The 16,748-nt window shown below is 44.0% G+C and overlaps 1 protein-coding gene across 1 annotated transcript in view; it reads left to right on the forward strand.

Moving 5' to 3' along the window:
- The window catches only part of ARMC3 (armadillo repeat containing 3), a 70,907-nt gene extending 54,159 nt beyond the window's left edge, over positions 1–16,748 (forward strand). The window contains exons 19-21 of the mRNA XM_009469033.2: positions 1,398–1,715; positions 2,865–2,939; positions 16,625–16,748. Of these exons, the coding sequence (XP_009467308.1) occupies positions 1,398–1,607 (210 nt within the window). The 3' untranslated portion in view covers positions 1,608–1,715; positions 2,865–2,939; positions 16,625–16,748. The remainder of the gene's footprint in view (positions 1–1,397; positions 1,716–2,864; positions 2,940–16,624) is intronic.

Below are 16,748 nucleotides of genomic sequence, written 5' to 3' on the forward strand. Positions count from 1 at the left end.
ATATACTCAAGTCATTTTTCACTGGCAAAGTTGATTTCCCAGTGAATGAAAGCCAGCATCGCTTCTTCCTGTAAACATTCTTGTTGTCATTAAATTGTCTTAAGTGATATCAGCAGAATACTTGATAAATGGCAAAAAGCCAAAATATTTGATTGGGAGTCAAAACATTTTACATTTTCTGTAAACTGTAAAATACTGAATTATGCAGCTTCCTTTTTTTGCCATGCTGCAAACATAAACTTGTTGGGACAATTTTTGTTTGGTATCTATCCAGTATTCTATGACAGGATATAACAGCTTTTATATTCTAGTTTCTTAGACTGGGAAGATTCTTTTTTTCTGTCTTCATGTGAAGATGTAGTGGTGCAGCCTGCTTATCTGTCCCATACTTTTTCCTTGGCTGTTGGGTAGCTGGACTTTTCTCCTTGGATGGAAAGAAAAAGAGAAGCAAGGGCCTAGCACGTTAAGCGGGAAGGACCTAGGAAACAGTACACAGGAGAAAGACCACAATCCTAAATTTATAGTATCCATGGGGAAAGAAAGCTCCTGATGCATTTTGTGGAGGTCTGAGGGCATGAATTAATTGTGCTGAAGCAGCACTGATGTTCTCTTACCCTCCGCTGTCCTAAGAAACCTTTGTAGGGATGGAGCATCTCTTTTAAAGCCACAGCAGTCTAAGCAATGGATATGCTTGTCCATTTGTAACAAGTTAGAAATCTTTCAGGATTTCATTTCTTCACAGCAGACGCATTCTGAGAAAGCAGTTTTGTAGCTGGAAACCATTATAGGTCTGTCAGTGATAGCGCAGCACAGAAGAAAGGCAGGTGTTTCATCTAGCAGACGCTTGCCTTGTATTTCATTGCTTTCCACATTTGCAGGGCTGAAAAGCGAGGAATGTGCTTTGCAGTAAAGCAGCAGTCCTCAACTTACACTGATAAAAATGTTACATTTTTACACTAAATATTTCATACTAGCTATATGTGTGCAATGTACCTACACCCCATTGCTTGTACAGACAGTTCTTCAAAATGTTATTGAGAAATAAGTCTTCCAACTAGAAAAAAACATTGCTGGGTACTGTGGGTGTTGCACTTCATTTGAGATCTGAAGGACTGGCTGATCAACAAATGTATCAGTGTCTGAAAAGAGTTAAAATTAATATTTCATGTTGTGCATAGAATATGGTAGAAATAACATTTAAAGGCCTACACTTTCTAAGCAGAACGAACAATAAAGATTTGCAGTTTGGAAGACTTTAGAGATTTACAAAGTCTGTTTCAAGAAAGCTCTTGGCCTTTCAGGTATTTGTTTTCTTTTTAAGCATCTCTTGGCCTTGCTGTATATCGCACAACCTACATGTATTAATTGTGATTAACTAATTTTTCTTTCCTTTTTAGGTGGTAGGAGACAGAATTGGCATTGGCTGTAGTTTAGTTCGTGGCGAGTATAACAGAGCTTGGAATGAAGTTAAATTGGTTGATGACTCTCCTCAAGGAATAGCTGGGCTTCTGCTTCCTCCTCAAGAGTATATTGTAGATCTAATGTTTGAGCCAGGTTTTTTGATAAAACAGGGAAGTGCAGAGGCAGATCAGTACAAACGTATTTAATCATCTTGACAAATTTTGCCAAAATAACTATTTTAAAGATGTTTGCAGTGCTAATATTTATGAAACAGAAGGGGTTTCAGGTCCAGCTATCAAAAAGAAGCCTATCCGGTATGTTGTCCTAAACATTTAATTAAACATATTTTAGGTATTCAACTTCAATGCTTAGAAATGTTGTTAATTTTTGGTACTATTTTAAGACTAAACTGTAAAACTACAGATTAAAATCTCGTAGATGAAGAATATTTGGTATGTGTTAACATTATAATGCTTATTAAATAGGTTTAAATTATTTCCAAAATACAGTATATTCTTTTTTCTTATGTTTCTTCAACTCCTATGCACATTTATAGGAATTATGTGTCCATGAAGCAAGAGAATATGACATCTGGTGAAATAACAAGTCACCTGAAAACAACTGGACAATTTCTTGTGTGAAATAACCCAAGAACTGAGAGTTAGAAGAACTAAGATAACAGTATACTTTCAGCCTCTGTAGAAAACATCCCATTTATATTTCTTGGAACTTGGCAGAGTTAATAATTATGGATAATAACATACTCTGGATGAACGTAAATACTGTTTGTCCTGGCACAGAGAAGACAGATGATTGATAAGTTACTGCTTACAATCTCCCTTTATATTCTTCATTTTTCACTTGAAGATAAAATAGACTCTGAGAAGGGAGCAATTTTGGACAGGGAATTTGTATTTCTTGCAGCCTTTGGTAATGTGGTGCTGCCGAAGCGTGGTGGTGCATCTACGAGAGGTAAAACACTGGCTAGAACACTCTATAATAAACACTTTCAGGTGAAGTTGTCAGGAATGTACTGAAGTAGAGTATTTCAGGGAGCACCACTGTCAAGTAAGTTTACTTTATTGTAGAAAACTGATAAAAAGTCCTGTACAGAAGTTAGGCCAATGCAGACAACATTGTGCAAAACTGAATTTCAGAAGACCAGAATGCCAACAAGGCATTTACTTCCTGCCCGCTAAAATGTGATAAAGAAATCTGGGGTCTGTGTTCTTCTAGTTTTTTAATGTTTGTATAAGCACAGTCACTTGTAGAGTCTGCTTTGGTTTGAGGAGGTTTAAATCTTTTGTATTCATTACTGCTTATGAGCATGATCCCACCACTCCCCTTCCTTCCTCCTCTGACATGCAGCATGATTTTCTGGTAGCCCTTTGGGGAACATTTTATCTTTCTGTTGTAAATTCACTTATATGGCCTCATGTTCATTTTTTTTACCTTATGTTCAGCAGTACTCTAGGCATCAGAATGAAAAAGAACTCTGGAAACAAAATACACGATATATTAGCAGAACTGAGTGGAAGGTGAGGATGTGTTTCTTATCATTGCTATGTAGCAGGTAGGGGACTCATGAAAAGTGATATGCTGCCACTGACAGGAATGACTGGATATAGAAACCCGCATCTTTGAAAGTGCGGTAAATGGAAGTAAAATAAGAATTAATTTCCTACTAGCTATCATTTCGTATAGTTTTCCTACATTAGAATTTCATTATTTTGTATTGGAACTATAATGTTAAAGTGTGACTTACTATGTTTGAGAACGTCTTGAAAAACAAAGCCATTTCTGTTGTTTCTAATAAAAGTCAATATTTTTAAAAAAAGACAAAATATAAGCTTTTCTAAATAAAAATTGGAAAACTTCTATTGTAGACATACAAGCTTACTTTACACAAAATGATTAGCTAAAAGAATGAAAAAAATACTACACAGCCTTGTATAATGCAGACTTCGATGATCCAAAAATGTTGGATGGAGATTGTTTTGTCTTTCACGATTTTTAGCTTTGTATTAGCTGAATTCTGTCACTTCAAAATTGTAATGCACTTGGGTGTCAGAAATGAGATCTAAGTAGAATATAAACAGTGAAATCCCAAATCGTTATTTTGAAAACTACAGTTCAGTTGTCAAGTACGTCAAGAGATGCCACACTTTTTTATTTGGTGCTTCCCAGGGACCTGTAGCTGGCCCGTGTCCTGGTTACGAATTCCCGCGGCCTTGACAAGAGCAGCCCGGCTCACATTCATTCCAGATCTGAATCAGAAAACAAAATGTTCAAAAGTTTCTGCAGGGCTCAGTTGTCTAAATATTCCCAGGACATGCCCAGCATGCACCATTTGGCCTACCTTCTTTTAAGGAGCAGATGGGGAAGGACCTCATATTTCCTTTTACATAGTAGTTCAGCGGGCAGATCAGTCACTCAGGACATAGAAGGAGTCAGGCCTGATGGCTTCCTAAGTAGGAGCAAAACAGTCTGCAGCTGCCCAATTGCCAGGATATATTCTAGGCACTAAGCGCTCTTCATGCCTCTTTTGGAAGCTCTGCTATCATAGAAAAGAACACAGGATTAATAGGCTATAGAAACTGAAAAGTTGAGCAACCTCTTCAGCCTAATATTAAGGGTAACAATTGGGTTTTTTCTTTGGGAAAAGAGTCTGGGTCTCCAGTGCCCGCTGCCAGAAATGTTCTTATCGTTTACTGAGTGTCTACTGTAAAAGGTAGAAACTGTACCCTACCTAGAACAACACCCTGCTGGTTAGGCGCTCTCCTGCAAGGTGAAACGCTGTCTTAAGCAAAGACAGGAACTGAAATGAGGTTCATTCCTCCACAGCTGTAACCACTGGGCGATTACACAAAAGTAGGCATCACGGCCAGCAGCTGTGCAGAATGAAAACCAAATGAGACAGGCTCAGCTTCTTGAAAGAGAGGGTATGTAGATGGTTATCCCAGGACAGTGATGAGGACTGTAGGTCCTGATTTGAAAGAGGCACCTCTAAGTCATCCTTGCTGTGATGTCTGTGCTTCCGAGAGAAGCTTGCATGAAGACACCGTAGTCTTGGTTCCTCTGGTTCACTGGAACTACCTAGCTTCGTACTGACTGTGCTGAACTTAGGTAGTGCCCTGCTCAGCTTGCTGCTTACTGCAGGGTCTGTTCCGAGGCATCTGGAACTGACACACCACACATGCACACACACACCCCCCCATGCGTTTTCATAAAAATGAATTTTGTTTTTTATTTGGCATTGAAAAACATGATGTTTAATATTAAGCACATCTGCATATCAAGAAATACAAAACAGGACTGTGTTGATGAAAGGTCAGACATGATTTCTAACTTTCTAATGAACATGAACCAGCAAAGCAGCAGACCGAAATTGGTGGCACTGTCAATGTGATTTCAAGTTGCATTAGAGCTTTTGGCATGAGTCAGTCTAATGCTTTGACCCTGCACACTTCTCTGCCTTTGCTTTTTCTGTGTGTGCCAGAACCACTGTGGCTAAGGGGATTCTAAGTGGATAATTCCAGGCTTTTCAGACCAGTTTTTGGCTGACACCTGTTTCTGAGGGGTGCTTCTGGTAAACACCTTGCTGCAGAAATGGATTCTTCTGTTTTTCCCCAAGCAGGTGCAGAGGCAGTACAGATTGCTGGCAGCAGCAGTACCAGCACTTTCATCCTTCCCTTCCGTTGCCCTTGATCCCTGAGCAGTAGGAGCACTGAGGTTAACTTACATTTCTTTTATCTTTATGCTAGCAGGGAACAACTGCTGTGTAATTTATAGAGTTAACACATTTCAAATAGTTTCTGATTACCCACTGCTCAACTACAGCAATGGCAGAACATCACCCCCTCAAACTGTGTACTCCCTTGCATAGTAGAAATTGAAATGAACTCTTCCTCCAGTAAATCTCTGTTGCTGATTAACTCTGGATCCTGAGAAGAATCCAAAGCACTTACAGCAAAACAGGTGTTCTTTTCAGATCCAAGAGGAACTTCTATTCTCTTATTTTTGACATCAAACTTGGCTTTAGGGAAAATCAAACAAATAAAAAGGTATTTTTTTAGTAAATATGGGTTTTGAATGGTGACATATTATTTCATCCGTAGCTTCTTTGCATGAATCTGCACCTCCTCTACTACATGATTAATTTCTCCATAAATCCAGCTCATTATCAACAGAGTGTCAAAATGGAGACTGTGCAGAGGCAGTAGACATTTATTGGTTAACGTGCCAATTTAGTTAAGATAGGAAAGTGCATTAATACATTTATTATATTCATAGCTCTCTTGCTGGTTCATACAAGAGTCTTCTCTCCAACAACTCACTGGCAGTACCTGTTTTCCTTCAGAAGACTGAAAATAAGCAAAAAAATCCCCATATTATTCAAAGCCTGAAGACAGCATATGCCATCGCAGCAAAACAGAAGAAGAAAGCATAGGAACGGACGTCCAGGCTCAAGCAAAGAGTCCGTCCAACCAAGTAGCCCATCTCCAGCAATGGTCAATATAGAAAAGGTTATGAACATGGCACAAATACATTCATCCATTTCCAGAGTACTTTGGTAGTGTTCAGCAGTTTGCAGTTCAGGAACTTGCTACGTGCCTATGTATTTTATAGCTCTTACAGTTGTCCAAAGCAGCATCTCTTTTCATTTATTCTGAACTTGTCATCTGCTGCTTTCATTTAATATCTCCTAGTTTTTGTAGTAGAGGAGACAGTGGACATTCATTTCCTACTTAGCTTCACCATAAGGCTTGTGTTCTTATGGGTCTCCATCCTATCTTCCCTCAGTATACTTTTCCCTAAGTATACTTACATGCAGGGTATATTTAATCACTTCTTGTGTGGCCTCCCACCTATACCTTTGGTCATTGTGCTGTTCCTTACTTGTCTCTCTTTTAGTTATACTGTATTTTTAGAGATGAGACTAGACCCCCATACTTTGTGATGTATTCTCTTTTTTTTTTCCCCTAATAGCTCCTAATAATCCATTTACAATTGACAGTTACTGAACATTTAGCTACATGATTTCCTAGAATGAAGGGATATGGAGGAGCAAGCGCAGCTCATTTCGAGAATCTTACTATGCAAAGTCTAATAAGGTGTCTTTGAAGTTCTCCGGATTAGCTGCAAAGTCAGTGGTTACAGTGGGAAGCCTAACCTGTGTCAATATGATAGCTCTCAGGATGCTCTGTATAGGTCCGTGGTCCTCCTGAACCCTAACATGAGTCAAGGTTTCCTTATGATTCCATGGCAGAGAACTCCATTGCCGTGCGATAGCTGAACAAGCAGGAGATACCAAATTGACTCATCACCATGCAAAAACAAAAAAAGGTTGTCTCTGGAAATTCTATGCTCGACATGACATCGCGGTTCATCCTTCGGGCCTTCAAAATACACAATTTCTTTATACAATAAAGGATTTGGCCATTGCTTTTGTGCCATCCTGAGTTGCTAAACGCAACAGTAAATGACAGCTCCTATGCTTCGCTAGGTAGAAGGTCTAAATTTCCAGGAGATGCCTTTTTGACTCCACAGACTTAGCCCATTTCATGTATACGCTCTGTTAGTTCTGATCTTAGAGGAAGATAAAAGAAGGCACACTGAAGAATAGAATGTATCCAGTAAAGACAAGTCCAGAGTTCAAGACTTTTAGGAAATAATAATAAATACACAGCTCTTATACCTCTAGTATCTTCCTTGATTAACTAGAAGAACACATCCTCCAAGCTTCATTCCTTCATTCCCATGTTTTCATTCCCATGGTGTGAGGACTAACTAGCTAGCCAAAATGGGAAAAAAAGGGTCTTTCAGAGTAATCTTGACTATTTTGGTTTATAGGGTTCCACAAGCTCCCAAAGGTGTTCTCCAGTTACTATTCCTTCCCTGCCCTCAGAGGCTGGTTGTGAAAAGGGGCTTTCAAATCCTGTGCCAGAGTTCTTGCTGCTACAGAGCTTCGAGCGGCAGAATAGAGGTTTAGTGGCAGCTCCATTTAAAAACTCAAGGGTTTCACTGATGTATGAAAATGAGCAATCAGCAGAGTCACGTTTATTGATTTAGTCATTCAGATCAATTCATTTTATACCACAAAGGTTTTCATTCTTCATAAGCCTTTTTTTTTCCATAACAAGGTACCACCACATGACAGCCACAGCCAGCAGGGAGGTGACAGTTCAGGCAGCAATCGCAGGGCCCCCGGGCTATTTGGTACTATCGCATGAGACACTGGCTAAAAATTCCTGTGATCAAAGGTCAATTTTCAGGGCCCCGAGTGAAGCAACACACCTTAATGGCCCTGACCCGTCTTACCTGGGACCACCACCTCCGCCCCTGCCCGCGGCCCAGGACCCCCTTTCAGCCCAGCCCCGGGGCTGCCAGCCCCCGCCCCGGTGATGCGAGTTACAAACAAGTAACCGGCGTGGCTTTGGTGACAGCTTTGCAGAGGAACAAGGCACAAACCAAAATGACAGCCTCTGCGGACGGTGAAATGTTACTTGGGTCAAGCCACAGGTAACGGGAAGAAGCATTCTCACTTCCAGTCTGTGTGCCCATTAGTATTTATCCTCATCATCTTAATAATGATCCCTCACGTCGTGGGGTGGGTTTTTTGACAATTGAGTTGAACTACTAAAAAGATTTGGTATCCTTCTTTATCCTTAAAAAACCCCACCCAAAACATTGCTCAGTGGTGAGAGCCAGGGTGTCCCGTCCCAAAACGCTGGGCAGTGCAGCCCCCCCCCCCCCTCCCGCGGGGTGCCCGTGCAGCCCGGCACGCACGCGCCTGCTGCAGCACGGTCCAGCCGCAGCGCCCAGATCAGCAGGGAACCAGGAAGGCACAACGCCTGCTGAAAACCGTAGTTCTGAGACAATCAAGATGTGTGCAGAAAGTTATTATTTATAGAATAAAAGCACCACCAAAGATGACCAGTAAGCTGTACATGATGCTGGCCTGCGTAACAGCATCGTCTTGCTGTCAACCTGCTCCGTCCGTGCTTTCCTTCACATTGCCTCCTTTTTGTTTTCACACTCTCTTTGCATCTTCTCTCAAGGACTTTTCCATACGCAGAAGCACCAGTATAGCAGCACACAGCAGCACGTGTGACCTGGAAGACCTGCGTTGGCTGGGTGTGTGTTCGCCCCGTGTTCCTGCATGTTTGTAGTCTGCATGTTAAGGCGTGCCTATCCAACAGGCCATACTGGGAGGGGGTGTCCAGGGATGCCAGGAGCTGCTCCAGGGTCATAACGTCCAGCAGAGTTTCCACAGCCGGCGGTGGGATCCCGGGGAGCCGGAGATTGCCTGGGCAGGCTGGATTCAAGCTCCCGGGGTCCTTCCTCCGAGAGCCCTGAACTCGCCTGCGTGCTGCTTTGCCCACTCACTTTTAAAACGACCCCAGGCCGGCACCCCTGCCCTGGAGGGGTTGCTTCTGCCCAACAGCGGGGTGATCAGCCAGGTGACCCGCTACGGGCGCTGGGATAGCGTGTGGGCACGCGGGCGCTGCTCAGGGCAGCGAGGGCGAGTTCAGCCCCACCTCCCGCTGCACGGGCCCGCTGCCGCGTGGGCAGGCGAGGGCGGGTGCTCGGACGGGTGCTCGGACTGCGGGCTGCTGGGCGGGGAAGGCACCCGCACCACCGCTGCTGGGATTTGGCTGCTCTGGAGCAGGACGAAGTCAGTTGCAAAGTGGTTTCATCTTTTCGCCACAGGGAAGAAAACACACTGATAAACATCAGTTTGGTCGTGGGCTGGGGTGGCTATGAACCACAGGCATTGCTCTGCAGGAAAAAATCCCTACATCTATGGCCGGTCTCTCCTCAACAAACTGCCAATAGTGCAGCAATGGCAAAACCCTTACCACACCTTGACAAAAGACCTCTTTTTCTCCTGTGTAAACTACTTCCCTGAACTACAGAAGCTAAAAAAGAGCTCTTTCAATGCCGTGCATTGGGTCTATGTGAGGCACTGGACGCTTGCAGCCCTGCAGGCCAGAGGGATGCCCGCCAAATGCTGAGAAGTGGGGCTGGCCATGCAGCAAGCTCGGGGAGGCAGGGCTGTGCCTGCGGACGGCAGGGGCGGGAACCTGCGGTCAGCTAAAAGGGGTTAACTCCCAAGTGCTGATCAGCACATCCAAAACACCCTGAAGCACCACGCAGAGATGAAAACGCATAATACAGCACAGCTACACACGGACAAACACCGACTGGCACATCCAGAAAGCAAACCCTCTGCCACCACTGCTGTGCCAAGGTGTCTCCTCCCCTCCCAGGCAGCTGCACCTCTCCCCAGATGCACAGGGGGAAATGACACAGGGCTCTGCTCCGGCATTTTGCCATGGGCTTTGCAATACAGCTACATGGACTTGGGGCATGATTTTTTCACACTCTTTACCAGTACAGCTATCACAGCAGAACTTTGCAGATAAATTAACAGCTCTTTTAGCCCTCTTAATGAGCTAATTATTTTTCTATTATACAAACACTGGCTCTGACACTGAAAGATATCAGAAATATCGGAATGACTTTATCTGGCCTTCCTCGTCCACTATCACCCAGGCAGAATTTACATTTCAGGTATAGGTAGAGTACGTGCAGAAATGACAGAAACACAGAGGGAGAGACATACGGACATACGTGTCTTCAACCTATAAAAATGTTATTTGTAGGACACGGGAGAAATTAGTGTATTGGAGACACAATGAGCTAGTCAAAGCTTTTCGCTCATTAAGGAGTGAGCTTATTTGCATGCTAATGAACCAGCTTGTTCTTCCAGCTCATTGATGTTTCACCGACATGCTGAGATGTCATCTACGGAAACCATGTGCAAAGCATAATTGAAGCCAGCTCTTGCTTGAAGTTGGATAAATGTTGGGGGAAATACGGCAAGATGAGAAAAGCAATCATATCAAAGTAGGCAGCAGCTCCTGTCGCTCACGCGGCCCTTTGCCCAGGCTATACCCACCTACTCAACCGCTGTTTACAACCCGCTCTCTTTGTTCTAGTCCTACCGTGCAAGTGAGCACGGCAGAGGGTTTCTTTGACCCTGTCTTCCAGCAGTCTTAATGCTTGGTCTATGCAAGACTGCCTTGCCTATTTTAGAATAAGAGACAAAAAAGGCTCTTCAGCGAAAGACTCTTCCAGAAAGTGCAGCCCTGTTAGGATTCATGTGGAGGTCTACCTGTAAGCAAACCTTTTCCCGTCTACATAAGCCTTTAGAGCTGTCCACTGCTGTGTTGCACTCCCTCATCTGTGCTGCATAACACTGCCCAAAATAACCAGCTCCTCTGTGGAGTCCCTTTTGTGGTGCCAGCATTGTGCAAGTTGGCTTTAAAACGTGGTGCTAACTTCTTGTGGACCAGAAACTGCTCCAAAACCAGTTCACCCTTCTGCTGCAAGAAAGGTTGAGCTAACTGCCCAACCAGACACCTTAGCACACGCTGGTCCCACACCTAAATCACAGCTCGTAGACTCAGGGTTCCCCATTTCTTTGTTACTGCTCTCTCTTGCTGCTTCCAGGAGATGTCCCTAGATTGTCACTCTTTCTGATATTCGTCTCTTGTGTTTTCTAACTTACATTCTTCTACAGATCGGCAGTGCTCCCTAATTACAAGATGGATTTGAAAGAAAAAACACACCATAGCATGTTTTTAATTCCTTTTTAATATAAATTTCTCTAAACAAGATGCTTTTAGTGACAGAGTTTGAAAGAAGATTCTTTAAAGGCCAGGTGTCAAAAAGATATTAAAGAGTCAAAAGGCTTTTCAAAATGTCAAGTCATTAGTTTTAATTGGCATTAGGGACCAAATTATGAAAGGACGGAGGTCTGCTCAGTGTCCCAAGATGTAAGAGATTTTGGTAATTATATCTAATTTCCAAAGTTGGAAAGTATTCTCTGACAAATGGGCACTCTTAAGACACAGTTTATCTATGGCAGATCGTACAGAAGAATCACGTGCTGTGAGTGCCAATTTCTTTTCATTACACTAATTTTGCTGTAGACTTCCAATGTAAGTGAGTTTAATCCTAGATCCACCTGCTATTAACGGGACCTGCAGTACCAAAAAGAGAGCTAGGTGTCTAAAGCCTGGCCCTTAAGTGCAAATATATTTTTAAAAAGTCAGGGGCCATAAAACTAAACACTGGATGAGCTTAGAGCTATTCAGGTATTAAATTCCTTTAGGAATTCCCAATGACAAGAAAGCTAAATACCAGGAATTAACAGGGACCAGGGCTTTGCAGCACCGTGCCAAATGTTATGTTGGGTATGAGTATCTCATGGCAGTTTCCGCAGGCCAAGTGTCTGCGTAGCATGTGGTATGCTTCTAAAATAACATGAAATGCAGGCTGAGTTCAGGATGCACCGTCACGCGTGCCAAGCAGCATGCTGCTCTGTTGGTCAGGGTGCCTTCTTCAGAGCAACACCTCTGATCAGAAAGCTGCAATCATTCCCTCAGGGATTAGTCCGGAGCTTTGGTTACCATGGGATAGAGGAGGGATAAGAAAGGGGCCACCACCAATTTAGTGTGTTGCTGCCACTTGCTGTGTATTTGCTGACCAGAGGACTAAACAGCAAACGGGAGCACAGATTCCAGTCAGGTCTGTGCTCCTTCTTGGTACTGAAATGCCACTGAACATTAGGTATGCTGGGAGGGTGTCTTTGCCTGCCACTCAAAAATTAAAGCAATACATGCTAATGAATATGCTAGGAATACCTGATCTACCAGTATTTTTCCCTGCTAGATGAATGGCAGTGTGGTGTGGAAACAAGAGGTCTGTATAAAACCTAGAGCCTGCTCTGATCCTTTCTTTCTACCCGCTTCCTACATAGCAAATACGGACCGAAACGTTGACAGCAGCAGCGACTCAGTACACTCTGTCTTTTAAAAGGCTCCTAACCTAAAGTTCCCATAGGGGTAGTTGTCCCTGCAGATCTGGCCAGTCCTGATAGCACGTGAGGCTGGAGCAGAAGTTTTTGCTCAGCCCAGAGTTGCTCAGATGGGATCTGGAAAGGAAACCTCAACTCCCGTTCCTGTGGGAGCGGGGCGTGCTGGGCCAGACTGCCCCCGGGCACTCCGTTGTCATGAAACGGAAAACCAGCTCATGCCTTGAGGACAGAATGCTAGTTTGCAACTGGTAAGCATGCTGGAGACCAAGGATTATAACCCAGTCCTGAAGAATGAGTTTAAGGCAGGCAAATCACACTAGGCAAAGCAGAACTGCACGCTGTACGCCTGCGAATCCCCCAGGCAATTTTTTTGAATTAGAGTGATCTCTTGCACTGCTTCCACCCTACTGCATGTTTCTTATTTTTCAAATACCACATGCATTTCAGAAAAATCACAATCTGGTTTTAAATAACTGGGAGAAAAAGAACTAAAAAGCCTCCAAAAACCCAGATGCCAAATTCATTTTGAGATATTTCCCCCCCTCCACTATCCATCTACTTTGCCAACGGTCCTGTTCATGACTCCGTAACTCTTACCCAAGTGAAATCAAGAGGCGAGCCCAGCCTCCCTGTCCCGCCTTGAGAAAAGTGCCTCTTGCAGGGAGCCCGCAGCCTGTTCGGGTGCCCCATCAAACTCCCCCGGGAGCCGGGTCGCAGCCTTCAGGGCTGCTGAAGGCTCTGCCGAAGCCGCTGCAGACCCAAGGCACAACGCTTCACACTGGGAAGAGGTGCTGGCGGCAGGAGCATGTACCCCACAAAAACCAGAGAGGACCAAGGCATTACTTCTTGGCCCCGCAACTTAATTTGTTCAATTGCATCCACTTTTTTGTATAAGATTTCCAGAGGACAGAGGACAGACATTGCCTGTGTCCTTACCCACACAACACAAGAGAATCAGAACTTGAACTCCCAGCTAAGCCATTACAGCCGCTGGTGGCTCGGACAGTGGCAGTACAAAAGAATTTAAGGTCATTCATGAGAAGCAGGGCATGCACTCAGCCCCCCGTTTTCCGCCTATCTTCCAAACCAAGAGCATTGCAGTGAAGGTGAGCTATGAGCACAAAATGAGTGGGCGACTCTGCCTTCATCACAGCAAAAATGAGACGGAGGAAATGCAGAGTTTTAGGGGATTTTTAAGGAGCACGAGTTTGTGCTTTCCCTGATTAGAAAAGGCATTAAAAATACATCTTTTGGGGCTCATCTAAGACAGAAGGAAAGAAGGTTCATAACTGCACTTACGTGAATCCCAAATTTTAAAACACATATGAGTGAGCAGGAATAAAACCTGTTCTGGCGAGCCCTACTCCTCAGGAGTTCCCGTTTGCTGGGAAAGAGCTAAACTCTGTTATCAGGGAAATCGGTCTATTGAAGGGAGAGCGATTTCTCCCAATCGGAGTGTGAAGCATGACATACCCCACTCTTAAATCACTTATATTTCACTTTTTTATGATGCTATCATGAATCAGCTTTTTCTGCATTTGTAATTAGGATAGAACAGATGGTCAGGGCTTAGTTCAAGGTGATAAATCCATTAAGATAACCTACAGAAAGCTGCTGCTACAGCGGTTGCTGCCAAATAACAGTTCATTCAATGCTTTGTTCAGGCTTTGGGCACAGGGTGGAAGAAGAACCATCACAATTCTTCACTGCCTTGAAGTATGAGGGATAAGAAATCACACACAAGTTTGGGGAATGTATTATTACTGTCCAGGTGGCTCAAGGAACTTGTATGTTATGATACAGGGGATGCATGGGGCCATCCAGGAGTTGTTGCTTCCCAATAGCTGCCCCTGCAGATACACTCACTCCACCCCAGAGTGAGTGTCCGTGTTTCAAAGTGGATGAAATTTAGCTGGACAGGTGGCCCGAGTGCAGGGTAGATTTTTCTATCAAGGAGGGATTACAAAATATCCGTTTTAACTGAATTCATATCTTCACTCATTTTACCAGAAATTTCTCAAAGCATTTAGAATCCTAGAATAATTTATGCTGGACAGGACCTATGGAGGGCGTTTGGTCTAATCCAACTAAAGGCATTTGTCACAGTGGATCAAACCTGTGGGGCTCTTCCAACTGGAACTATTCTGTTCTGTTCTATTCTATTCTATTCTATTCTATTCTATTCTGTTCTGTTCTGTTCTGTTCTGTTCTGTTCAAATTCCACCCTTAGACTCCAGCAGAAGGCTCCTGCTTAAGCTAGTCCACAAATATGACTCATTTTTTTTCTAAAAACAGAGGTCAGAATAGTTACGTATCCTATAGCTTATGATTAGCAAAAAGATATATTAAACCATAAAGCAAACAAGGCAAGAAGTTGTGTGTTCATTATTTCTGATGATGTCTTTGACCCAAATCACATCAGGCTACTCCACAAATGAAGCTCAGCAGAATCTGTGGGTTAGCTTCAGGGAGGTTCAGATCTGCATTCAGTCTCTCTGTGCCTCTGGAAAGCAGCAATACCCTTTTCCTAGATGTTTCGGCACTTCTACTACTAATAATTTTTGCTGAAATCCCTTCCCATCGTTGGAATTCAGCACTGGAGCATTACCTCATATCTTTCAATAGCGTTTCTATGTGGAAACAGTATCTCCATATACCAGGAGCTGGGACTTTCATCACATCTGATCAGTTAGAAACTAGCTGTGGAGTTGTATCAAGTCTTTTAGAGGAGGGGGATGACTCTGCCAAGGAAAGATGTGGAGTTCCTGCGATCACCTCCTACAAAAGCAGTGAGGATTTCTGTGGGGAAAATGGAGCTCGCCGCAGATACAACCTACCCACCAAAGTGCTCACGCTGGTTCCCCTTTCTGCATTCTCTGGGGACCGGGGCACACAGTACCACTACATATGACAGGTCCAAGCCAAATTCTTGTATGCTGAGCTCCCATACTTTTCAACGGGAACATCCCATAGGAGGGGACATACATTAGGTATGACAAAATGAGCAGAGGAAAACTAATTGCATACAAATGCATATAAAATAAAAATCCCACTATTTCAGTGTTTTCTTCCGTATGTAGTAATGTCAAGGGGCTTTATTAACAAAAGCTGCTTAAGCAGAGGTTTGAATTTGAACAGGGTTCATTTGATTTCTGCACCTCACCGCTTCCTGGCTGACTGCTCAGTATCTGCCAGCGTAGGCATTATGTGATGCTCTGCTTGTCCCCAAAGCTGTCAGTCAAGACAGAGCCTGGGCTGGGAAATGGTTAGAGCCCGAATAAATATTAGCAGGATAGTCTGGACCGTGACCGCTTCCCTCCTACTCTCGCCTTCACCCGCCTACACACATGCTGCTGCTGCTGCCTTGGCGCAAAGTAACGCTACAGGAGGAGCTGAGGAGCTTCTCCCCCATCTACGCACATCTAATAAGACATTGTGCTTTCGACGAGTGACCCTTCCCTGGATGCAGCTTGTGTATGTGCTAGAGCCAGGCGACAGTTTTAACAACAAACCCGCTGAATTACATTTCAGGGAGAATTTACTTGACAATTTACATAATGTAGCTAGGGGAGACTTTTAACTGCTTCACCTTGTGCGAAAGGGAGGAAAAAAGCAGGAAAATTAAGTAACAGCCTAATTGGCTTTTATAACAGTCTGTGGGGAGAAATGCAGGCCCATTCTCTGCCTGGCTACGAAGCCTGGTATGTGCTGTAACCATGGGAGGCAATATTACAGGCATGACAGGACAATGATTTGGTTTTTCAGCACTGAAGATCTGAAAAATTAAATACCTCCAGCCAGGGGGGTTGTTTTCCGCTTGAGGAAGACTTGTCAGGCTGGTTCAGAGGACTGCAGGTCAGGCTTTTCTTGGAGGGAAGAATGGAGGATCCAATCTGCCGGCACACCACTTCAAACGTGGATCACGGGTGTTGCCATGAATGGGATCTGCCTCCTCCACCACCACGCTCATTTTAATCAAGGAGCGGCTTGCAATAAATTGGATAACAGAGAGAATGATGAGACTAGGGCGGACAAGCCTAATGCCTTCTGCTCCCGCTGCTCCCCTGGGTGCGTGGCCCAGGCGCCTGTTCCCCTCCTCCAGAGCCCAAGGAAGGTGGCACAGCAATGGACCTGTGTTGGTTCAGTTCCCACCGCCTCAAAACTGCTGCATTTTGGGATAGTAGCAATAACAGAGAGCTGCAAGGAAGATATTGCTAGTTCATTTTTCATTTAATTTTGTCTTTAAAAAAAGCACCAGTTAAATCAATGTCAATTACAGTAAAACATACAAGTTTCAGGACTAATCACTTTATCTCACCCTCCTTCCTTTCCCAGACACTTCAGGGAGAACTCCATTGATTGCCTGTCCTCCTCAGCAGCAAACACTGCCCGAGACCAAGGCCAGGAATGGGAGGGAAATGCCTCTCTGCCATGGTTGAACTGGAGACAGCGGTGGTGA

This window comes from Nipponia nippon, unplaced genomic scaffold, assembly GCF_047370975.1.
Source record: "Nipponia nippon isolate SJK-2023a ecotype South Korea unplaced genomic scaffold, ASM4737097v1 scaffold_1, whole genome shotgun sequence".
Lineage (NCBI taxonomy): Eukaryota > Metazoa > Chordata > Aves > Pelecaniformes > Threskiornithidae > Nipponia > Nipponia nippon.